This window comes from Simochromis diagramma, unplaced genomic scaffold (assembly GCF_900408965.1).
Source record: "Simochromis diagramma unplaced genomic scaffold, fSimDia1.1 OVJJ01000449.1, whole genome shotgun sequence".
NCBI classification, from domain to species: domain Eukaryota; kingdom Metazoa; phylum Chordata; class Actinopteri; order Cichliformes; family Cichlidae; genus Simochromis; species Simochromis diagramma.
In genome coordinates, this window is record NW_024387274.1 from 1,848,803 (window position 1) to 1,873,156 (window position 24,354).

Below are 24,354 nucleotides of genomic sequence, written 5' to 3' on the forward strand. Positions count from 1 at the left end.
TTTACACCTCCTGATGCATCATCATCTGCCAGGACACTGGAAAGTTTTCTTTGCCATTTGTTTTTGTATCGGTCCTTCTGAATCCCTTAAACTTACAAAAACAGCAGTTTTAAAAAATGCAAATGCATTGCTCTGAATATGTGTATTGGCTGCTCTGTGCTTGCAAGATGTGTACTGGGTAGCTTTATATTTACTGTGTGAATGAGAGTCATTCATTTCCTGTGAATTGTTACCACTTCTTACAACAGTTGAAACAAAAGCGTGGCAGACTCAGTGTATTTAGTCTTCTAGTTTCTCCATCCATGTATGCAAGTAGTCATAGTCTGAATGATACAATTCCACCACCAGAGGGTGAACACGAGGCCCGGTGTAGATGTTTGTATGCCCCCAGATGAATTTTACATTTCCAAGCACCAACTATGCCTATAATAATATAATTAAAAATATGTAATAAACGATATTTGGCCACGACATTCATATTGATCCAAAAGCACGTGCAATCTCAACCTCATCCACAGAGCAGAGTTGCTCATTTATGAGCTGGAGACAGTATGATAAAAATTAAAATAAACAATGTAGTAGTTTCTTTGTTTTTTAAATTGTATGCGTGGGGGTTAGCACTGCTGCTTCACAGCAAGAAGGTCCTACTGCACGAATCCACCATCTGTCTGGGTCCTTTCTGTGTGGAGTTTCCATGTTTTCACCCGGGGCCCGGTGACTTCTCTCCGGATACTCCCGCTTCCTCCCACAATCCAAAGACATGCGGTTAGAAGGATTATGTTAATTCATAATTGCCCAGAGGTGTGAATGTGTCTGCCTCCCTGCGTCTAGCCCAGCGGCGGACTAGCGACCTGTCCATGTGTATCCCATCTATAATGTATTTTTAAACCCTTCAACATAATTTAGGCCACTGTGTGTGGAATACTAACCTGAAAAACTGGCCTTCTTCCAAATAAATAAATAAATACATAAAGAAACCTCTCGACCGACACGTGCTCTTTGATAACGGGCTTAATTGCACAGTCCCGGGTTTGAGTGTAACCGCGAAGTGAGTCGCTAAATAAATAAATATATAAATAAATATATAAATAAATGACTTTAAATTAACAGTGTTACATAATTTTGGAAAAATTGAGGTTCATGATAATTAGACTATAAAGTGCATGGAATGAATCCCGAGTAACTCTGAAATAGTATAAACATTTAATATCACTAGTATCCATTACTATTACAAGTAGTACTATAATCCCGTTTTGACGAATGTTCCCGTGGTGGGCGTACAACACGAGGGGAATCGTATAAATAGGCCACTGACGCTGGACTCTCAGCTCTTGTATGATTATAAGATTTTACACGAGGATGATGCATTATGGGGAAACCTAAAGCTATATAATTTCCCATTTCAAACCCTTCCAAACAACAGCACCCTTTGTATCGGTACGTTTAATGAGCCCTTCCCTTTTACGTGATTTGCTTCGAAGCCTGTGGAAGTCAGCCAAACCAAATATGCCGGCTGTGCTTTTATTTTGAAAAGCGAAAACGGAAATGGTGGTGTTTATTCTAGTGGTCTTAGCGCCGCTGCGGAATGGAGAGGTAGTAGTAGTTGTAGGCGTCTGAGGAGGTGAAAGCGGTGGGTGACCGAACCTGTGGACGCACTGCCAGCTGTGATGGGTTAACATCGTTTGTCGAGGTACGTTTCTTACGCTGCTACTGTGACGGATCCGTTCTTCTGTAGAAAACAGCGACAACAGCCGGGAAATCATATCTAACCCCAGAGACAGCTCAAATTAATTTCCCCTCAATGAAGCAAATTGCGTTGATGTCCGCCTGCTTTGTCATGTAACGCTAACCTAACGCTGCTTTATGTGTAAACGTGCATAAAAGGCCCAAAGCGCTAAGACTGCTTTTTCCAACACTTGTTGGCTTTGCAAGCGAGTCAGGTCTGTAACACAGGACCCACAGCACTGCACGCCAGACTCCATTTGGATACCTCACAAACTGACGCCGCTCCTCGGATAACAAGCTAAAGGTATTCACAGTGTTTGATATAGATAGAGATGTTTCATCAATCTTTATTTGCCATATTTCAGTTCGGGCTAACTCTTAATACTAGGTTTTAATGAAACGCTGGTGGCGCATCACTTCTCGCCGTCTCCGTGTGTCTACCTTCAGTGAGCAGGGCGGGAGCGGCCGCTGCAAACCGGGCATAAAGTCATAAAAACGCAGTTTTCTTGTCGTCGGGAACGTGTTCATCAGCGACCTCACGGGAGCCCAATTCTTCAGCACATGTCGATTTGTTAGTAACGTAAGATTTATTTTAATTTATAGATTAGAAACGGACCTTTCGGCATAAAGAAGTCGGTTGCCAAGCAACACATTTTTAAAGCAACATGTCAGTGTGCTCAGTTTAAAAAACACAAAGGCCGGTTTTGATCTGTCCATGGAGGTGACGGATGGATTTGGGGGGGATTTAAAAGATCTCCTACCCCCGTTGTTTACGAGTCACACGTTGAAGTGCGCCCTGCTGTTTTATTCCGAGCTCAGTCCTCAGTGTCAGGATAATGTAACGGTGTGTGGGTTTATTCACTTCCTGGGTGTTTGTGCCCTTGTAAAGTAACAGAGTGCTGTGTGTTTGCATGCCTTGACTCACGCATTTCTCCTCTACGTTCTAGCTTTTGCTGCAGTTCTTTCACAACAAGATCAACCTCGGGAATATTTAGTGGCAACTTCTTTCGGTCTGTGTGCCAAGATGGGAAACGGACTGTCGGATCATCGCTCGCTGCTCCCCTGCCTCCCCTGCTTTCAGGCTCTTCACATTGTCATTCTAGGACTGGACTGTGCAGGCAAGACCACTGTGCTGTATCGCCTGCGTTTCAATGAGTTTGTGAACACTGTCCCGACCAAGGGATTCAACACAGAGAAGATCAAAGTGTCTCTTGGAGGCAGCCGTCGGACTGCGTCTTTCCACTTCTGGGACGTAGGCGGCCAGGAGAAGCTGCGGCCTCTGTGGCGCTCGTACACGCGCTGTGCTGATGGCATTGTGTTTGTGGTGGACTCGGTGGATGCCGAGCGCATCGAGGAAGCCAAGGCAGAGTTGCACAAAATCACACGGCTGGCAGAGAACCAGGGTGTGCCGGTCCTTGTGGTGGCTAACAAACAGGACCTGCGCAATTCTCTTAGTTTGCCTGAGATGGAGAGCATGTTGTCTCTAGGTGAGCTCAACACTGCCACACCCTGGCACCTTCAGCCTGCTTGTGCCATTATCGGCGAGGGGCTGCAGGAGGGACTGGAGAAGCTCCATGCCATGATCATGAAGAGGAGAAAGGTGCTGCGGCAGCAAAAGAGGAAGAGATGATGTGCTAGTAGAGGAACTACAAACTATGAGCAGAATCTAAAGCTGCACAAGTACAGCTGAATACAACACTGGGTTTAGCTGGAACAGTGATACCCATTCTGTCAGTTGCCCCTTTTTGTCTGGGTCTGTTCCTTCAACTGAAATGGCTTAAAGTTAGCCGGTGCTCCCAATGAGGACAGTGCAATGGATTCTGAATGCAAACAGTCATTCTAAAGTTAGTGCAGCAATACGCCGAACTCTCAAAGAAGGACAAAAAGCTTTTGTTGTGTTTATTTGTTGAAACATGCGCTGTACCAACTTAAAAACAATCAAATAAGTCTCGATCGTGTATATTCCACCAAAGCTCTGAAAGTTGATAACGACTCACTAAGTACAGAATCACTACTGACTCCTAGAAACAGCGTCACGTGTCACAATCGCTACAGTTGAATAGAAGCTATTTTTCAGAGGTGCGCCTGTGTTCCTGCTGACACGTCTCGATGACATGACAAGAGTACACTTACACTAATTGATTTTCATCATCTGGTTACTGTTTAAACATAACAGTAATCACATTCTTCACTTGACAGTAGTGTCAAAAAACCAAAATGTGACTCATGTGAGTTGTTTTCTTAGCATGAGGCTGCTTTTCAATCAACTGCACCAAAAAAGGGCTTTATATACTCTCTGATATTAGTTTATATTACAAAATGTAGTCAATAATTGACGTTAGTGCTCAAATATTTAAAGCTAACAACTATAACTACTGTCATAAAAAACCACAGTGAGAAGTCAGAGTCACACTTGGAGTAAGATGACAATCAGTCAGCATTATACTTTTTGATATGCAAGTGTCATCTGCATTGCTGCTAAGATGTTAGTTTTCAGGTCACCAGCCACATTTCTTCATTTATTAAGTTCTTCAGGGTCATGTCTCCTTGTATTGCAGAACATAGACTGGACCCACATGCTTTACTTGCATTGTTGTAATGTCTAAGCCCGTCCTGTGATTACTGTGCCACTGTCAGTGCTGCTAACATTGGATAAAACCTGTGATGTTAAACGTCATCTGAGAATTTATTTTCATGTTCAGTGAGTAGTGATTGTTTCTTGTTTTTTTACTTCCTTTCATGTTTGGAATTTTTGTTGTAAGGCATTAATAATACACTTTTAAAAAGTAATGCTCAAGTACTTTTTTGGACATCGATTAACATGATCAGAGTGGAAGCGTCGAAGCGTTTGGGTGTATGTCGAACTGCTGCTCACGGTGCAGTGAGATAAAAGGCTGAGCAGTTCTTACTGATTGAGTTAAGGATTCGCACCCACCGGCTTTTGCACATGTCTCAGTGCTATGAATGCGAGCTTGTTCGCTTATTCAAAGGTAGCCTAACGAGGCTTTACAAGTTTACAATTTGGTAACTTTGTGGGAAAAACAGAAGCAAACTCAGTGTCATTGGTTCCAGCTGCACCACATGTGCTGTTGAAGGTAAACGTGTTATCGTGTGTCCTTGTGTGTAAGCAAATGGGTTGTGTAGCACCAAACTACAGGACTGCATCCAAAGCCGGGGTGCCCATGGATGACCGTGATGGACAATTATTTGCTATAAAACACGACTTTGATTCCACTTCTTCAAAGGAAGGGAATTGTACATCATGTGTTCAGTTATACTAATAAAAGTACATTTGTAAATCTGTTGGTTAAACAGGGCCGTTAAAAAGTGTTTTCTCTCTTCCTAATTTTTATTTTTTTGGCATGTTTGTCAAACAAATCTTTCACACAAAGATGCCCCAAGTAAATACAAAATGTAGTGTTAAGGGATTATTTAATTTATTGAGGCTGGTGGGCTTACTTGCTTTTATTTGTTACTAAGGGAAAAGCTACCAACATGCACTGTGTGGAAAAATATTAGCCTAAACCTAATAACGGCTTGTGCCAGCTTTGAGAGCAGGAACTGCGATCAAGCATTTGAAATAATGTAATGAGTCTTTGAAACTACTGTGAAGGAGTTTTGGCCCACTTGTCTTTACAGAAGTGTTCAGTTGAGCCGTATTTGAGGATTGTTGAGCACGAACTGCTTTTCATGGTCACTCCAGAGCATCTGGATCAGTTTTAAGGTCGAACTTTGACAAGGTCATTTCAAAACATCCAAAACCTTGATGATGGTTTTCTTTGTACCATTTCGAGGCGGACTTGTTGGTTTGTCTTGGGTCACTGTCCTGCTGAATGATCCGAGTGCACTTAAGCTTCAGGGCATGAACTGAGCTGGATTTTCTTGTAGAGCTAAATTCATGGTTCCATCAATTACAGTACGTTGGTCAGGTCCTGAAACAGCAAGGCAGCCCTAGATCGTCACACCACCACCACGACATCTGACTTTTAACTGTGTCACCCACTCCTTTGTGGATAACGGCTTTCACCATGGTTCAATGAAGTCCCAAACATCTCTGTTTCTAAACTGCTCCTGAGTGTCTTCAGCTCGAGGACATGCTGTCTTTTGCTTTATGGGATCTTTTAGCTACTTCATTTTATCAGACTTTGTGATTTCTTGGTTCATCAGGTCTGAGTGTAGCTTTTCAAAAACTCTGGTTAATCACAGTTCATTCATGGTTTAATAAGGGGTGGTAATTACTTTTTGCGCACAGGGTTCAGATAGCTCTTTAATAAATGAAATAATTAAAAAACGAATATTGTATTAACTTTGGATATCTTTGCCTAATATTATGAGTATAATATATATGTAAGTGTGACAAATATGTAAAATAAATAAGAAGTCAGGAAGGGGGCAAATGCTTTTAAATAAAAGTAAAATAGAAAGTTGCTCTGAAGCACACAAAAGTCAAATATCTGTCCTGATAATCTGAAAGTGTTTTTATCTGAACTACGTGCTGGATGAACACAAAATTGTTAGTTGGCAGTTTGCAGAAATGGTCCTGCTATCTCTTCACTCGGTGCTAAACGGTTGGTTGGGTGGGGTCTTGTCGGCAGGCAGCCAGACTCTTCTCAGGAAACCGAAGTAAGGAAGGGAGTGGTTCCTCTTACATTATCACCGTATCCTGTTCTCAGCTCTGAAAACTGCAGTTTACACCGTTCACAGTTGGAGCTGACTGGGAATCAGATTAGAAGTCCACACAGCTTTCAAGCTGTTTAAAAGACTGGAGGAACGGCTATGAAAGATATGCTGCTAGCCACTGGTGCTGCTACTGTGCTGTGTGGTCTGCTAATCTGACCCCTGAGTTAGCTCAAACTCACATTAGCTGACCTGAAGTGATTCAAAACACTGTAATGGTTGGAGACCAGTATGCCCTGAGTAACAGTCATCCTCCAGTGTCCCTAGCAGGCAGCCGACTGGACTAGATACAAGTAGAAAAGTGGTGGAGTCTCTCTCAACCTCATTTTGACCTCATGTCTAAACACACACGTAGAAGCTGATAGAGAAGCTGCAGCCAACAGTGTGTCTTCACTAATCCATCATTAATGAAACTCCAGGACCAAGAAGCCCAGGACTGGTATGATTATGTAGAAAAAAATGACACCTTCAGTAGTGTTTTACTGCCGGCGGTCACCCTCCAGCCAAAGGGAAAAGGCAGTCTTGATCTGGCACGCCGCTCTACTTTGTGTAATGGAAAATACACAGGGGTGCTGGGCAGATACTGCTGTGGAGGAAGGAAACTGCAGATGCTTGAATGACAGCCTACCGACTGTGTTTAAAGTGGACATGACATGTAAAAAGGCTCATTTACAGCATGGAGCCCTGCTCTAAAAACTGTCACAGACTTAACACTGTGAAGCTGGAGAAGTATTTAGAACATGTTTAGCACCACCATGTGCCAGAAGAAGAACATGACATGATATGTGTCTTATACACCCAAAGAGTATGGTATTGATACACTAATGCAGTCACTCTTCATGTAGATTTAAGTTTACACGGCCCACCATGGATCGCAAGAGTTTTAAAAGCTCATCTATTCTCCTGGTTTACACACTCTAAGTATTTGTGTTCTCTTCGGTCAGCAGTGGGTTTTGCCTCTGAACTCTATCATAAACACCATTTTTGCCCAGTTTCTGTCATATTGTGAAATCATAAACTCTGGCCTTAACTGAGGCAAGTGAGGCCGGGAGTTCTTTAGCTGATGTTCAGGGTCCTTTTGTGACCTCCCAGATAAGTCGTCAGTGCACTCTTCGAGAAACGTTGGTAGGTTTAACAATGTTTCCTGTTTCCTCTATTTGTAGATAATGGCTTTAGGTATGATTTTACTCCACTGCCGGTGTGTTCGGGATCATCGGCATGCTGAATAATAAAGCTGTTTCCAATCAAATGGCTTCCAGATGGTACTGCGTGATATCTGACTGTACTCAGCTGCATTCCCAACACCATTTGCTGAAATGTAGTAGAACAAAGAACACACACCAAGAATACTTATTCAGTGTTTTTCAATAAGTAATCTTAATAAAGAAGACTGTTGCTACCTCAGAGCACATTGTGTACTGTCGGTCCTGCGTGCTGCACAACAACATTCAGTATATAGTCTTTACTGTTATTTACACTTAGCTAGATTAATGCAATGGTGCTGTGTTTATTATGTTGCTCTCTTTTTTTGCTTGTTTTCTCTTTTCTTTCTCTCAACAGGTGATCCAGGACATTTGTATATTTCTCACTGTCCCTCTTCCTTCTGTTTTTCTTTTCCTTCATCTTTCTCTCTCCCTTTCCTATCCCCCAGCCATGTCTGTCCCATCTGTAACAACTGAAAATTAAATTAAATTAAATTAATAATAACAAAAAAAGTTGATTAAATGGACCAATATGGCAAGGCCGTGATGATCCACTTGGTAAAGTAAATCCATTGGGTATGTTTGTGGGCCTTCAGACATCAATTCTGACGGCTAAAGAACCAAATGAGTCAGGCAAAAAAAAGAAGACTGCATTTTTTAAACTGCAATTACACCAGTAAAAAAATACCTTTTTCTATTCTTAGAACCGTCTTAGAGACATGGTCAAATGCCTTCTCCAAGTCCACAAAACAGATGTAGACTGGAGGGTCAAACTGTCACCACACTCGAATATAGAATAAAGAGCTGGTCCGGTGATCTGCAACCAAGATCAACATCACACTGATGCAGCTGAATCAGAGATTCAACTTCCCATCGCCGAGTAGATACTCACGAAATCAAAGGATCGGTGAGAAAATGTGATGCTTCCAGCTAGCTTTGAACCAGAACTCTGAATTTAACTCACTGTATCCCAAGTTGTATGTTCAGCATTACTTACTATGGTGATTTAACCAGATTTTAAAAAGAGCCACTTTTGTGACACACAAAACTGACTTGTCCCATTTTTCATGTGCCACCAAGCTGCCTCCAGCCAGTTCAGCTCAGCAACAGTGAAGCAATTGGGGCAGATTCATTTCGCTCTGTGGCTGACACACTTCGTACTTACAGCTTCATAGTGCAGCTCAGGCAGAGGAAATGTTTTTTCTAGACAGTATAAAGGGGGCAAAGTAGTTTTCAGTTCAACTTCACAGTGTTGCCTTCCTGCTTTTGGAGCTACTTCAACCATATATTCCAACATCACACTATTTAGAAAATGTGCTCCATCGTTCTAACCTACACGGCTCACCACTAACACGTGAGACTTAGCTTTCATGCTGCCTTCTTTACTGCCACAGAGAGTAAGTTCCTGGCACTGTACAGGAATGGCGTGCTACACTGGATATTCAGTGCCAGTAACTGTTTCACTAGTCTAGCCCACTTGAAGTCACACAGAGATATGTCCCATTAAATAAGAGGTTTGACTCCCCCTGTCCTCGACTGCTGACCCACAAGGCAGGATATTGTCCACAGGGTCATAAATTTCCCTCGGTGTCGCCTGCTCTGGCTCCTGGAAGACAGTTGACTGTGGCTGCTGGTGTCTGTAGCTTGAATGTCTGAGAACAGAATCACCAAGTACCAGAGTTTGATTCCCAGCAGGTGTGTCGCCGAGCGGAGAAAGACAGACACATGTGGGTGGTGAATGGGAGAATAGTCTATGTTGATTATTATAAAGGAATATCTGCATCTTTTGTTAGGCCAGCAGTTTGATTGCTTATTGTGTCAATTAATATCTGCACTATTTACATTACGAGACATCACGATTGTTTAGGTAATAGTATATAGTGCATATAATGCTGTGGGTTCTCTGAAGGAAAAAGTGACATATCAGAGGACGTTTTACTCCCAGATATAACTCAGCTGCATGCCTTAAAGCTGATAACGCCCTCAAAGCCTTTAGTTAAGCCAGAGTTCTGCAGTGAGCAACGGACTAGAAATCCATATTGTCCCATATTAGCAAATAAAGGCAAAGCTTGATTAAAAATTTCTAGCCTTTAGAGACATGTTTAATAAAACACTTAAAAATGTAGTTTTGAGCGATTTAGTAACTAAATCTGACAGCTGGGATAGGCTCCAGCGCCCCCCTGAAAAGGACAAGCAGAAGCGACTGGATGGATGGATTTAGTAACTATTGCACATAGAACATAACCTAAGCACAATAAGCACCACAGGCCGTGCCAGTGCAGCAGCGGTAGGGGGCGAGGGTTGGGTCATGCTAAAATAGTCTATCGTGCTAAAATAGAAACTAAATGTGAGCTACTTATATTTCTGGGTGGTATTTATATAGATGCTTTTCTACTTAGCCTTTTCCATAATAAGCATCTATGGAAAGGGCTAAGAAAACTAATATTGTTCAGCATGAATACACATTTTATATAGACTGCTCAAATTTAGCCTGATGAATCTGTTTCTTTGATTGGTCAGAGGCCCTGTTGGTGGTCAGTGGGGCTCTGGCAGTGCTCATCCTGTTCCTCCTTGCACAAAGGAGCACATACTGCTCCTGTTTAAATACCTCAGGACACATTGTAAGGTATTTGACCGCCCGGGCCTCCTGAACTGGAACATCATTAAATCTACGATGGTAGATTTAATGATGTTCCAGCTGCAGCAGCTGTCTTAATGTGTCAGGTTACAAAAGCAGAGAGGTGCACGATCTAGACCAGCCAACTGCCAAAGCTGTCTTTATAGATCACACTTGCTGATGATCAGGTAATCAAGTGCATTTTGTTAGCGACACATGGCCGTTACTCTGAAATCTTATGTAAGCCATTAAAGATGTACTTCAGTATTTATGTGGTTGCACAGAGTCCTGTGGAAACTTTATTTTTCACAAGAGAACTGTTTATCTCAGTGAGGTCACTTGTTTCCTGCATCATCGCTGTGTAACCTCTTTGCCAGTTATCACAAACACATGATTGCACTTCTTGCTGCCGAGAAGGCCCAACCAGTGATTCAGTTTAAGAACTGACTTTATCCAATAAGGTTTGGAGCTTTTATTCTCCAATAAAGGAAATCATCATTTAAATCTGCATTTTGTATTTACTGGAGTTCTTTTTGTATTAAACTTAGTTTGATAATCTGAAACAAGCATGGCAACTGTAGAAAACCCCAAGAAATCAGAAAGGGGCAAATACTCTTTTTAATGCACCAAATTGCAAAAAGGTAAAAAAGCACCGTTTTCATTCAATATAATTACACAGCAACATGTAAAACAGCCCGTCCATTCTTTTTTTAATAAAGCTTGTAGCGTACATCGTTAAACAGCCACGTTTACCAAATCAGTGTAAAAGGATGGAACAAGACATAACTAGAGATAATGATGCATGGAGACCATTTTCAGGTTGCATTTATCAACATTTGCTTTTAAAAAAAAGTGCTTTTATTGAAAATGTTATTTATTTGCAGGTCACTAGACTATTTTATTTACTCTGCATTGTCTAACAGGTACCTAAGAGGTAAACATGCACTCTGTAGTTTGCTGTTACACCTGAGACTCATTAACATGTATATAAAATGACATCATTTGAAAAAGGTGGCTGCTGATGCTGCCCCCAGCCTCTTGGTAGATACACGGGTGGCATCAATTTTAAAATCATCAAGTTACTCTCACAAGTAAAGTGACCTCAACCTCCCCCCTCCACGTCGCTGCGATTCAAACTACACTAGTTATACCGATCGTATAAACTCCTACGTCACTGTGTTCATATGCATGTCCATGCTGCCTGCCCACCTGCCAGGGTGACAATCTCTCATCAGCCTTTTACAGCTGAGGGGCCAAAACTGTCACCTAAATTACCCCCCACCCCTCAGTTTCTTTGTGTAGATGAGCCATGTGTTATATCTGACAGAAGCTTTACATTTTAATTAAAAATAAGAAAACTGTGAAACATGGAAGCACAGTGGTTAAACACTGCTGCATCACACTGATGTCTGGAGCTCTTTGTGGAGCTGACATGTTCTGCCTGTGCCTGCCTGGTTCTCTCTTCCACAGACATGCACAGTAGGTTAAGACAGGCAGCTGGGACATGGGTCAGCATGCTGGTTATGCAGACTCAGGCTTCAGAGCAGGATATGTAACAGATCGGCTCCCCAGTTATCTCCATTGAACATAATACTTTTTTGGGGGAGGGGGTTATAAAGCATGGACACATATACACACTCACTCGCGCACACACACATATATATTTAGAGACAGAGGAATTTGAACACCACGCACATTCAAATTTCAACACTGAAACCAAAAGTTTTAAAGCCATGCAGCATGTGCATATTAAATATTAGCATTAACGTAAAAACGTGGCAACATCAACCAAAGCACATCAAACCAGGCTTATGCATCAGATATATAAAAACCCAACACCCACGTAAATGCAGAAAAACCTGTTCTAGCATGTGTCGGCTGTTTATTTCACCTCCTGTGATCAATGATCCTACTCAAATATCCAACTGGTATGATAGTATATTGCACTTAGTAAGCCATGCATCAACAGCAGTCCAAAGAATACAAAGGGATTAGTTGGGCAGCGGTCTGTTACAGGCATCTGGCTGCCACATCCGCAGGTCCACCAGAATCTGGTTCAGCTTCTTCATCCACAGATTTCTCTCCTCCTTGGTGTCAGCACTCAGCCAATTTCTGCACAGGAAAACAAGCAGAGTATGTTGACTGTCATCAAGCCACTCTTCAGGAGTAAGTACCTGTCCATATGGTGGAAACTTACCTAGTGACACACGTGGTGTTCTGGCACTGGCTGACAAGCGTTTCTCTGTCATCGTCTCTCCGTGGTCTGATGGTGATGAGCTCAAACGTGTTGGGTCGGGCACAGAACTCTCTGCTGGCTGGCTCCACTGCCTTACTTGTGCAGTTGGACAGATTGATGCGACCAATGGGATTCTACGAGATGTAGAACAACCCTGTTCAGTCTTTGCTTATATTTTATTCTTAAAGCTTTAAACTTTGGCACCGTCTATTTAATGTTTTTCAGTTGTTACTGCAGGTTTAGAGCAGTCACATATTAGTCAGCACGTGAATGTAGAGTAACAGACAAACTTGCTTGCTGGCTCGCAGCATTGTTACCTTTCTCTTTTCATCGTCTGGGTAAGTCCAGTAGGAGATGCAGTATCCTGACAGGACGCACCATCGTCTGTGCCAAGCTCCAAACCCACTAACATCTTCAAACATCGTCTGTGGTAAGAAAAAACAAAGACAGATGATTAGACTTCAAGAATAGTTGTAGCAGCACATTAAGGCCAGTATCAGCCTCATGAGCCATACTCACCAGGAAGCCCCTTTCCTCCACCTTTGAGCCCACTTCACAGTGCATCTTAAGGTAGATGTGGCCCTCCAAAGGGCACAAGAATGGCACCTATGACCCAGAGCAGGCAGACTGAATGGAAGCCTAACACTTCATACAGCACTATGCAAAAGTCATGAGCCACTGCATATTTATTTATATTTTACTGGGTGTGTGTGTGTGTGTGTGTGTGTGTGTGTGTGTGTGTGTGTGTGTGTGTGTGTCATGGTTAATACTTAATTACATACATAGGCTGACATAATTACTGAGTTTACAGATGCATGAGGATGTTACTGCCATGGTTGTAACAGTGTGAATGGAGACAGATATACATGGACTATGAACTCAGGGCTTTCATACCTTCTCCAAAGGAAACTGGGTCTTCCCAATTGAAGCCAGGGTGAGCTTGTATGCTCCAATCAGAGCAAAGTTACTGGTGCGAACCGCATTGGGGCCTCCAGGACTGGCCACAACTGCGACAACATACATTATGCTTAATAATGACAAGTGACACAGGGGGAAAGTACTGAACACATGAAAAAAGGAAGGTGCAAAAAGGCATGGACACACCCCTCAGACATCTGTCAGTAATTAGAAACCCTGCTACTGGGTGCAAATTCGTCTCAGTTGGTTCCTATAAAAAGGTGCCTCATTACTGACATCTAGTGAGAATTTCATGTCAAAAGAATCTTTAGAAATATTTTACTTAAAAACATTGGTGATGTGTACCCACTCTGGCTCCATCTGTCTCATTTGTTTTTTTCCAGACATACATTATAGCTAAACATCTGTATTTTGTTTTGCTCAGATACAACTTTCCAAACAAAAGCTGTCACACTGTGACTAAAGACGTCACCTGGAAGAGTATTGAAATGTTTCTCCTGTTTAAAACGGCCCAAATGAACAGATCACTGATTCATCCAGTACGTTTATTTGGCCTAATAAAGCTCATTTCTCCTTGAAGCTTATATTGAGACCATCACTCTGCATCTTTTACACTTTGTTACATAATAGTCTTCACAGCACAGTTTGTATAAACCTTAGTGTCACATACCTGGTGTCTGTGTCGTCTTCTGCAGGAGAAGAATAAATTAATTAACATGTGGAAAAAAGGAGCTTTTTTCTCATTTTTCCTTTAAAGTTTTAGTTTGTTTTTTTTTAAATACTTACAGTGATGGCAAGGAACTTCTTTGGAGTGATAGCCTAGGAAGATGAAGAAATATTACATTTGTTTTAAAGAGTAAAGTGAGAACAGCCACACACTCTAAAAGCATATCCCAACAGCAAACAACAAAAGTAAAATAAAACAGGAATCACCTTCGACTTGTTGGTTTTCTTCTTCTTGTCACTGCAGATTTCCCGTTTCTGCACCTGAAAGGGAACAGCACTGTGCACCATCAGTAACACTGCAAAACAGAAACTTACAGAAGACTATGAACAGACGGTGTCACAGAAATACAGCGTTAGTACTTGCAGAACGAGGACACGTACCAGACAGTATACTTCTAGACTGATGTCAAAGCCACTGTCAACGTCAGATCTGAAAGTCAAAGATTCTGAAAGTCAGCAATCAGTAAATAAATTGATTATGTTTAGTTAATAGTGTTTAATAACAGAGGCGACGTGCTGAAATGATGAGTGGACCACAGCGGTGTGACTGAAGGCCAACAGTGCCTCCACTAACTGCTTCTGACTCACATAGTGAACTTGGTGGGGAAGGTGAGGGTGTCGCCACTCAGGCCACGGTGTGTCGTGGCTAAAGGCGTGGCCACAATGTTCTCTGCTCCCGCCCTGATCATGATGAAAAATGAATGTTTGGTAGACTCTGAAATAATGGAAACAAACAGCATGACAACATTAGTATGAAACTGTGGGATTCCACTCTGACTGTGAAGATTCTTAAAACTCACAAATAACAGTTTAATAAAAGCACTCATTTGAGATGTGGTCTAATGGAGAACATGGAGAACTGTAGAGTTATGGATCGTGTACCTGGTTTATTGGCAGTGGAACAGACAAAGTCTGCCTTGAGAGGCAGGCGTAGCTCCTGCAGGGTGATGCAGCCTTTGGAGGCCATCGTGCTCGGCTGTGGGGCTGCAGGCCCCTCTTTCCTTCCTCCTGGATTTCCTTTCAGCTGGTCCAGCTCCACCTTCAGTGCTTCTCTCTTTTCGCCTGAGGCCATCAAACGTAAACAAAGTCATATCTTTGGGCCAAACCATGTCCCTCGTTAATCTTCTAAACACCGACATGTGGAACTCTAACATCGACACAGGGTAGGTCTGTGCAATGCTTTCACATTTTATACAGGAAACTAAATATTAGCACTAAGTGGATTTTTATTTGTGTTCCTTTACTCAAGACTTTGTGATCGTGCTATGTGAACAACCTTGAGCTGACTAAGGAAACAGATGTGCTTACTTGCCACCAGCAGCAGCCTCTCTGCCTCAGCCTCCACCTGCGAGCCTTTCCCGTGTTCTTCATCTGTGCAGCAGTTGAGTGCCTGGCTGGCTTGATAGATAACCGTCTGCTGCAGGTTGATTTCATTTGTCAGAATCTACACAAAAGGTAGATTTTTGTGTAAGATCAGACTGTAGTTTATTACCAGTTGAAATCCTATATGGAACAAGTTTAATGTAAACCTTTATCTTCTGTTTGACACTGAACAGGCTGGATGCTCGGGGCTCCTCGGCTCTCTTAGAAATGTCTTCTTTTCTCACAATAACCTGCTTCACACCGGGCCTCTCGGTGTTCTTCACCCTGGTTGACCTGTATGCATCGATACTTGCACACAGCAACAAACATTCAGTGAGACGGTGAAAACAGACGGCTCTGAAGCATCTCAGCACTGCACGGAGGAAACGCTTACCTGTAGGGAAGCTTGTGGTCCTCACTTGAGACACTTGCACCATCTCCATCTGAGGAGGTCTGGAAGCTTTTGGCTTTGGCGACATCGTCGGGAGTTGTGCTCTTCATAATGAAAGAGTTGGCTGGAGTGGATGTCTGCACAAGTCATGAAGAAAATATTATCACCGAACAATTACCGCTGCATTTCCATGGACGAGGACTCGTCGGTGCTTACCATCATTCTCTTTTCTGGACTGTTTACCACAGCGGCCACAGTCTCTGCCAGTGGAGTGAGGAGGGACATCGAGGAGATGTTTAAAGCATCTTCCTCATCACCGCTGTGATCTTCACTCTGTTCTAGATCTCCAAACAGCTCGTTGATGACGGTAGAATTGACAGACTGATCCACGTTTTCTTCTCTTTTCTCCTCTGGGGTCTCTTCAGTCAACTTATCTGTAGTGTGAACAGCCACTTTCAGGGGGCTGGAGGTCAACACTGGAGGGGAGCTCATCAGCTGACGACCTGCTGTTTATTTAAACCCATGTTAGAAATCTTGAGATTGTCATCAGGAAGTATGGTTTGTTTTGTTGTGTAGAGCTGTACCAACACCCTAAACTCAAAATCTGAAGTTAAACTGAATCACTGCTGAGGGTCCAACAGAACCACCGATGGTGACAAAACACACAGCAGTCATTGCACTGTGACTGAAAACAATATGCCATATTATAATCTGCCCGACACCAGATAACTGATAGCTTCACTTTACCAGTAGTCCGAGTACTCGGGCTCTGTTCGGGACTGTCATGCAATACCTGAAGGAGCGCACTCGCCGCGTGCGTCAGATTTCTTATATGGTGCAGGGAATTCATCCGGCGGCTCAGATGAGATCACTTCTCTCTCAACAGGCTTTACGACCTCTTCCTGAAAAGTACGTCATTTGAAAAATTCACTGGGGTGAATGCTGGGAGACTTTATTTACTCTGTGTGTGCCTGATGCTTCCTGTCCAACCTTAGTGTCCGCTCCTCCTTCTTTGTCCTTCCACATTTTGCTCCTCTGCTGGAAGCGACTGCAAATTTGAGCCAGCTCACTCTCACGCTCCTGAAACGAGCAGGCTTGTTATTAGAATGTGCCATTCTGCTATTCGGATAAGGGGGAAAACATAACTGCAGCACCAAGAATGACATCAACCTACCAGTTTCTGCCTCATAGTGATGTCAGCAGTGGTTGTGTTTGTAGCCTGGGCAGCTCTGAGTCTCTCCTGTACCGACCTGGTGTTTGGACTCACAGAGGCAGCGCTGGTCTGTACTCCGACTCGAGCAGGTGAGCTCTGGTTGATGCGCTCCCGCAAAGATTTCACTCCTATTTGAGATGGTAAAAATCACTCTAACTTGTGGAGGATAGAATCAACTAATGGGTCTGTGTCAACACTGATTTGAGCAGACAATTAAATGACAATGTAGGAAGGTGCCCCTGCACAAGTGAATAGAACCGGCTGATGTGCTAAGAAACTGGCCATATCAAAACATGCAGAGACTGCCACTGAGCAATTTTCATCATAACCAGCTTTCCAGTCCAACTCACCAAAAGCTCCTGTAGTAACCTTTTCCCTCGAGGCTGGAAGGTCAGATGAGCTGGGCTTGGCGCAAAGCTCCGGCTTCTGGGGGCTGCAGGAGACATTTGGGCCTTTGGACAGGTTCTGATGTTTTTGGGGACTTTGAAGCGCTGACATGGAGGAGCTGGCCTTCTGCTGACTAGATAAGAGGGCCGGTTCCTCAACCGAGGTCTTCTGATGAATAGAGGACACTGTAGCGCCCTGGTTGGAGCACTTCTGAGGACTGGATACCAAGTCGGCTTTTTGAAGGCTTGGAGAAAACGCAGCCTGCTGAAAAATAAACAGATGGAAAGCCAGTTTATTTATACAGGAGATATATTTCTAGTGACCCAGGAAACCTTGCAGGAAAAGCTAAAATTTGAATAGTGAAGCGATTATGCAGAAGATAAAAAATGAATACCTGTTTGGAGATGCCCGTGCACTTGCTCCTCACGGTTGAACTGGTCACCGAAACGCTGGGTTTAGTGCTGGAAGCCGCAGCACCTCTGACTGCAAATCTGGGACTAGACGAAGCAGCGAGCGTCTCCTTTGCTTTCTCTTTGGGGGTTTTAGCATGGCTGAGATCATCCTCCCAGGAACCAATGGTTGCAGCCAGGTTGGCCAGTCTGCCTCTCCTCCCAAGGGAAATTTCTGAGGAGACAGAGGGACTGGCAGCTGGTTGGGCATCAAACGGTCTCTTTATCGTGGATACAGGAATACAGTCTGAAGGCACATCACAAGCATCTGAAAAGGGAGAAACAATTTCACTTTTACACGTTTATTCACACGTAAAAAGCACAGACGTTATCTGGAATTTCAGGATTAGAGCTCATCTGAGGACGAAGATGGAACATCTGTTTTTCTGAATCCTTGGTGTCATAAACTGTAATTGTAACCAAAAGAATCACGTATAAGAGAGCCAACAGTGTGTTATATAGTTCTACATTACATATAAGAGAGATTTCTTTAAAATAGACAGCATCAGAAAACATTTCAACCTCCTGTTGTCTGCTTGCAGAAGTGGGAATCACCAGACAACACAATACCTGACCTATGATACGATATTACTGCCATTATCGCATTTTTAAAACTAGATTACACACAGTCACTAAAACCTGCCATAAGACCGACTCACTGTACCATCAGTCTGACACTCAGCACGATCTGTTTCTGAAACTACAGCAACTGTGAGAAATGATCAAAAGTCCCACATCTGGGACTTTCTACAGACAGGAATTCACATTTAACTTTAACATTTGCACTCAGCACCTTCCTGTTCCATAAGAAAATAACCAGAAAACCACCAGCTGGCAGCCAGTTCAGTCCCCGAGTTGTCACTGACTTGTTCAGATTAATGATAAAACTGCTGACTGACTGTCAGGCGACCTGTGCAGTCACCTTTGGTGTGAACAAGCACTTAGTCACCACAAGCTACAATTGGTTGCAGACTGTGGAACAAAACATTCAGTCAGCTGGATTCAAACATGGATTTTTTAGCTTCTTTGTTTTTGTAGATGGGAGGAGGCTGCTGAGCTGTTCTGTCTTGTGACTGAGCCGTTTGCTTGATCTGAATTAGGAACGAGCTTCATCAACCTCAGTGTGTCCAGAGTTTGATGCTTTCTTGGTTGAGCCGATTTCATGTAGATTCCCTCAGCTGTTATTATCTCAGGATGGTGATCTTTTGTCTCAGACTAATTTTTATTTATTTCTGATCATTTTGTCCCCCCTCCTGAAGTCCTGTTAATAACTTCCTGTAAATTTAAACTCATTCTATGTAAATTAAACAGCAGGAAACTGTTACCGTCAGTGTTCCAGCACTTCCTCTGCTCTGCCAGGTTTTTTAAGCGTGATTTCATGCCAGCAGCAGATGGAGCTGGATCCTCTTTGTTACTCTGAGGAGCTGGATTGGGGGCTCCTATCTGTGCTTCTGTTCTGCTTGGAGGAACAAGAGCAGTGCAGACAGCCACCTTGTCAGGTTCTGGGCGTTCCGCTTTCAGCTGCACTGCCTGAGACTGCAGAACAGGCTTTCCTGAAGTCTTCTCCGAGGAGGAGAAAGGCCGGATGCTGGCTGGACCCACCGGGGGCTTTTTGTCTGTGGGAGGATCTGAGAGAAGAGGAGCTTGTGGCATCACCGGCTCCTGGTTCTCTTCATCAGCTGCAGGTTGGACATTTTCTCCAGAGCACTTGCGCTTCGAGGGAGATGGCTTTGTGGACGTCTGGGGCACTGAAAACAATAAAGAGATTTAAGCAAACACAAGACAGCTGCAGCTCAGAGGTTAAAGTGCCAAAACACTAAAGGGGCTCATACCTTTATCAATAAGAGACTCGCTGATCACAATGTTTGTGTCAGTCAGTGGCTCTCGAGGCCTTTTCACCACCTGTCTGTTCGCTGCATTGGTTCTTTCTGCGAGTTTCTTCTGGAGGTTCTCTCTGCGAGCTCGAGTTCGCTCCAACAGTTTCTAGTTTGGTAGAGTTGGGTTGTTAATAAAACATCACCTCTGTAGTGTTCAACTGCTTTAGTGAAACAGAGTCAAGCTAAATTACAAACTAAAGCCAGGTGCACAAAGGGATTTATGGCAACGCTGCTGCATCTAAAGGGATGACGCCGCTCACAGATACAGTTTCTGTATCAAAGATCATTTACAAGTGTTTACACCTCATATAAATGGTTTAATAGTCTCCTATAGCTTTGGGCTCTCACTGTTCTCTTTGACTACTATTACAAATATTTCCCTCACTGTCAGATTCTAATGTTTCTTAGTTTTAGCTGTCAGAGCTGATAACTCCTGAAACATGTGAACGCATCCAAAGAAACACGAAGTAACCAAAGATAATAAGAACGTGTTTGCTTTCCCTCGTGTTTCTAACACTGCGTTTACATTTCTCCTGTTTGTTTCATTCTGCTGTCTTACTATTCATATTTTAATTGCTGCATATTTAACGGGAATGCACCCATAACCTCGTTGTCCATGAACAATTCCACTAAAGGCCTAATTCTATTCTGCTGTGCAAGTCCCGACACATACGACACCCTACATCAGCTCTGCAGGCGCTGACGAAAAGCATTGCTGAAGAATGACGCACGCTCCTGTACGCCTGCGGTTTAAACTCTAATGACATCAGGCCTGATTCATTTCGGTTAGTTAGCTGGCAGCACCGACAAGAGTGAAAAGAAAGAAACTGACGCCCAACAGGGCTACGCAGCTACGGACACTCAGTGAGTTTAATGACTGGGGCGTTGTTTAACCTCCTAAGACCTGAACTCTTCCACGACATGCATTTTTAATTTCTCTTTGATATTTGGTCACATCGGGGCCCGATGAATGTAAAAACAAAGAATTATCAGATTTTTTTTTTTACCTTATTTTTGGTTTTAAGAAAAATGAGAGCCACATGAGGATATTCGTTTAAAATCTTGATAGAACAGTAGCATATAATGTCCCCGTAAGTGCACATCAGGCCCTTGTAGCGCAAAATTGAGTATTTTGGTCTAAATAACCCAAAATGTGATGTCCACATATGTGGACCCAGGTCCTAGGAGGTTAAGGAGCGCTTAAATATAACGATCATTCAGGAGCGAAATACTTGTTAACTTGTTCCAGCCACATACATACTGACATTAAAATGAGATACTTTTTTATGGCTCATGTAGTCGTTTTGACCAAAGAAACACGTGACATGTTTTCTTCAGCCGTGTTAAAAACGTCAACGTCTAAAGCTAATAACAAACAAGCTAATGCCCCGTGCTCTCTGAGCACTACCATTATAACATTTGGTTTCTACGTTAGCTGTGCACTATCCAGTCACTTTAACGCAGCTTCTAACGTTGTTGGCTGATTAGTAAAGTTTCTCTGTGACTCACCTCAGTAAACGGATCCATTCTGGTTACTTTCTAACAACTCGACTGCAGTTTGAAGTAAAACTACTACAACTGCGTGTACAGAGAACTGCGCGACTCCAGCTTCTCTCTTTGTACCAAACAGCTTCTGTTCAAATTTGAATTTCGGCGCTGTGACTACTGCGCAGACTCCACATCTTCAACGGATCACTTAGAGCCAATCAAAATCACCGAGAGGGGTCGTGACCGGTGTTGTGCCAAAGAATGACTTCCGGTGTTTCGGTGTGTTTTTTATGTTTGCTCAGATTACAAAATAATCTGCAGTCAGCAGGGTTTAGGAAGGTGTTACATATAAAATAAAGAAATGGCCTGTTTTGCGGGTATCTTTACGACTCGGCGTTATTCTACATACTGTGTTCTACATTATATTTGATTCAGCCTTTTTGACCACTTAAAATATTCTGAAATTATCGTTATGTTAATTTTTGTTTTATGTTTTTGCAATTTTTGCTGCCCTCTTGGTCCGATCTCTTTTGGAAAATAAATATTTTCATGTCAATGAGTTGAATGTAAATATATACATTCATTAATAACATAAAAGTTGCTTTGCAAAAAAAAAAACTGATTGCAGTTTCTACCTGTGACAAAAATATTGTTTCTGGCTTTAAACATTTGTAATTTACGATCGTTTAAATGTCGCCAATCAAAATTTTGGAAAATGTCGGAAATTGCTTTTTTGGCAGGAATTACAATCCTGTCTAAGTTTTCGCAAGAAGAAAAAACAAAAACATAATTCATGCCAAGTTCCCGGTACATTGTAAGTCGGCACTACAGAGTCATGCATTCTTGTATCATGTATCACCAGCAGCACAGCTTCGTTGTTGGATTCAAAACCCGCTGCAGCACATTCATGAACGGAGCCCGCTCAGTGCTTTGGCTGCGGCCAGGGCTGGACTGGGACATAAATGGGCATTTTGACTAGAGACCGGCCCACCAGAAAAGCCATAAAGCCTTTGAATGAAAACAAACGCTGCTGTGACAGTGATGTACGCTGTCTTGTTGGTATATGTATGATTTCTATACATTTTACATCAGATAAAAACTTTGGTTGTAAGATTCAGATAATTATTTAATAAAAGCGAGAGATTTTAAATGAGAATCAGAAAGAAAAGTATTTCTTTGTGCCCCGCCCCTGCACAGTTACCAGCTGTCAGCTACGTAAAAAAGGATCCTGGTGTTATTTGTCTCTCAGAAACAGTTCATAACTTCCCTTCAACTCATTCCTGTCACCTAAAAGGTAAACCTGCTTCTCCATCACAGCTCTGATGATCCAGTAAGGACATCTCCTGGTTTCATCTTCATGTTTCCCTCTCACCACATATCCAAACAGACATCATGACCAGCAGCTTCACAGCTGTGGCTCCAGCAAACATCAGCTGATACTAGAAATTAATATTAAATAAATTCTAACAACAGCTGATCAAGCTTAAACGTGCTGCTGTTGTTTAGCGTGACATCTGCTGGTTTTCTCTTTCTGGCACAAAGTGGGAGATAAACAAACAAGAGAGATGATCAGCTGATCATTGATCAGTTTCATGATTGAAGCAGCAACAGGAGAGGGAGGGGGGAGGATGAGAGGAGAAGAGGCAGCTGTGCAGCAAAGACACAGAATAACTCCAGCTTTGTGTCTTTTTCATTCTAGCTGAATGAAACTGTTTCTTTTCAGCTCAATACCAAACGTGTAATATTTTCTCTGAATGCGAGACGATTCCGTTTTTTACGGGAGGGTTGGCAACTCTACTAACTAACCCTATGAATAAAATAAAGTTCACTATCAGTAACATCACAGCACCCACCCAGCTGTATAGAAACTCCGTCATGCTAGCTAGTAGCAGTACGAGTTATTGTAACTGACGGTAAAAAGTCAGCACAACGAAAATAAACTCCACCTAAACCTGGTTCATATCTGACCCAGACAGACTGCAGGTCATAACTTCTTACCTGAAGTTCAGTTCACCTGACACTCGGACCTGCTTCTCCTGCCTCCACTTTCCCTCATTTTTTAGTTTTAGTTTTTGAAAAAGTTAGACAGACTGTAAATGTGAAAAACAAAATGCAGCATTAGACCTTGATTCGGGCGGTGAGGTGAAGCAACATGAAGCTTCCAGTTTGTCTGGGCTGTGTCTGCAGTGACTGATCTAAAGAACACCAAAAGTCATGAAACTCTGGAGATGTAGGATCTTACTCAATGATCTCTATTATTTTGGACAGATAGTTTAATCTTGATTATTTAACAATGTTATGAGGTTCAACACTTTGGATTCAGTCAACTTGTGTTTCTGTTGTTTTTTTTAAACAAGAAAAAATGTAATGATATTGAGATATAAAAATTAAAGAAATAAATGTTAAAATAGACATAGAGGAGGATATATGACATGGAGTTATGATGGGTTTAAACGTCACACCCATTTCCATTACAGGTCACTACTGGTCCCTTTGATGGGGACCAGAGGTTGCATTCCAGGGTTTATGGAGGATTGTTATTTTAAAAGCTAGATTAAAAGGAACACATTTATGATTTGGGAATTCTTTATTAAGTTTAGTGAGTTTGACATTTTTTTGTAGTGACAGCGTCCGGAAGATGAAGAAACACAATATCAAAACGTCGGTGAGCGTATCAACCTGTAGAAATCTGCAGTCCCTGAGCACAGCCACACCCGTTATCGGTGCGTGTATTGCTTTAAGAAACATTATGTGACGTATACAGCAGCAGTGTCCTATCACCGTGCGGTGCCTATTTTCCCGATCCGGTTTCCACTTTTGCGCAGTTGTAATTTGAGTTACGTCCCAATGCTTTGCTCATGGACTCATTTCTTTATGTTCACACGAATTAACACGATTTTATTTGCAGACGTGTGTGTGAACCTCCTCCTCCTCACACACAAGTGCAATCACTCCCACTGGGACAAGCACAAACAAAACTTTCATTTTTATTTTACGCTTTTCACTTATACTTCATTACAAAATATTCTTCTTTCCAAGCTCCTTAGACCATTACCAAACATATATTAGATATACTGTTATGCCAA

General features: G+C 42.5%; 2 protein-coding genes across 6 annotated transcripts; one reads left to right on the forward strand and one right to left on the reverse strand.

Annotated features, from left to right (window-relative positions):
• Positions 1–54: 54 nt before the first annotated feature.
• Positions 55–4,848, forward strand: arl4ab (ADP-ribosylation factor-like 4ab). Of its 3 annotated transcripts, none has more exons than XM_040002693.1 (2): positions 55–1,690; positions 2,673–4,848. In XM_040002693.1, the coding sequence occupies exon 2, from the start codon at positions 2,750–2,752 to the stop codon at positions 3,353–3,355; it is 606 nt and encodes a 201-aa protein (XP_039858627.1). In that variant the 5' UTR covers positions 55–1,690; positions 2,673–2,749; the 3' UTR covers positions 3,356–4,848. The 3 variants fall into 3 exon arrangements, with proteins under 3 accessions (XP_039858627.1, XP_039858629.1, XP_039858628.1); XM_040002695.1 differs by lacking the exon at positions 55–1,690 and adding an exon at positions 1,700–2,029; XM_040002694.1 differs by lacking the exon at positions 55–1,690 and adding an exon at positions 2,046–2,569.
• Positions 4,849–10,816: 5,968 nt separating this feature from the next.
• Positions 10,817–21,449, reverse strand: anln (anillin, actin binding protein). 3 transcript variants are annotated; one of them, XM_040002634.1, is made up of 23 exons: positions 21,290–21,449; positions 19,736–19,886; positions 19,229–19,651; positions 17,849–18,171; positions 17,418–17,715; positions 17,029–17,195; positions 16,845–16,934; positions 16,648–16,756; positions 16,071–16,360; positions 15,858–15,991; positions 15,631–15,772; positions 15,410–15,545; positions 14,984–15,163; positions 14,690–14,816; positions 14,483–14,531; positions 14,309–14,362; positions 14,162–14,194; positions 14,046–14,064; positions 13,352–13,464; positions 12,977–13,063; positions 12,775–12,882; positions 12,419–12,591; positions 10,817–12,333 (listed from the first exon to the last, which is right to left on the reverse strand). In XM_040002634.1, exons 1-23 carry the CDS (start codon positions 21,305–21,307, stop codon positions 12,213–12,215), a joined length of 3,345 nt encoding a protein of 1,114 aa, XP_039858568.1. In that variant the 5' UTR covers positions 21,308–21,449; the 3' UTR covers positions 10,817–12,212. The 3 variants fall into 3 exon arrangements, with proteins under 3 accessions (XP_039858568.1, XP_039858567.1, XP_039858566.1); XM_040002633.1 differs by having other exon boundaries at positions 16,071–16,357; positions 17,418–17,718; XM_040002632.1 differs by having other exon boundaries at positions 17,418–17,718; positions 21,290–21,448.
• Positions 21,450–24,354: the final 2,905 nt, after the last annotated feature.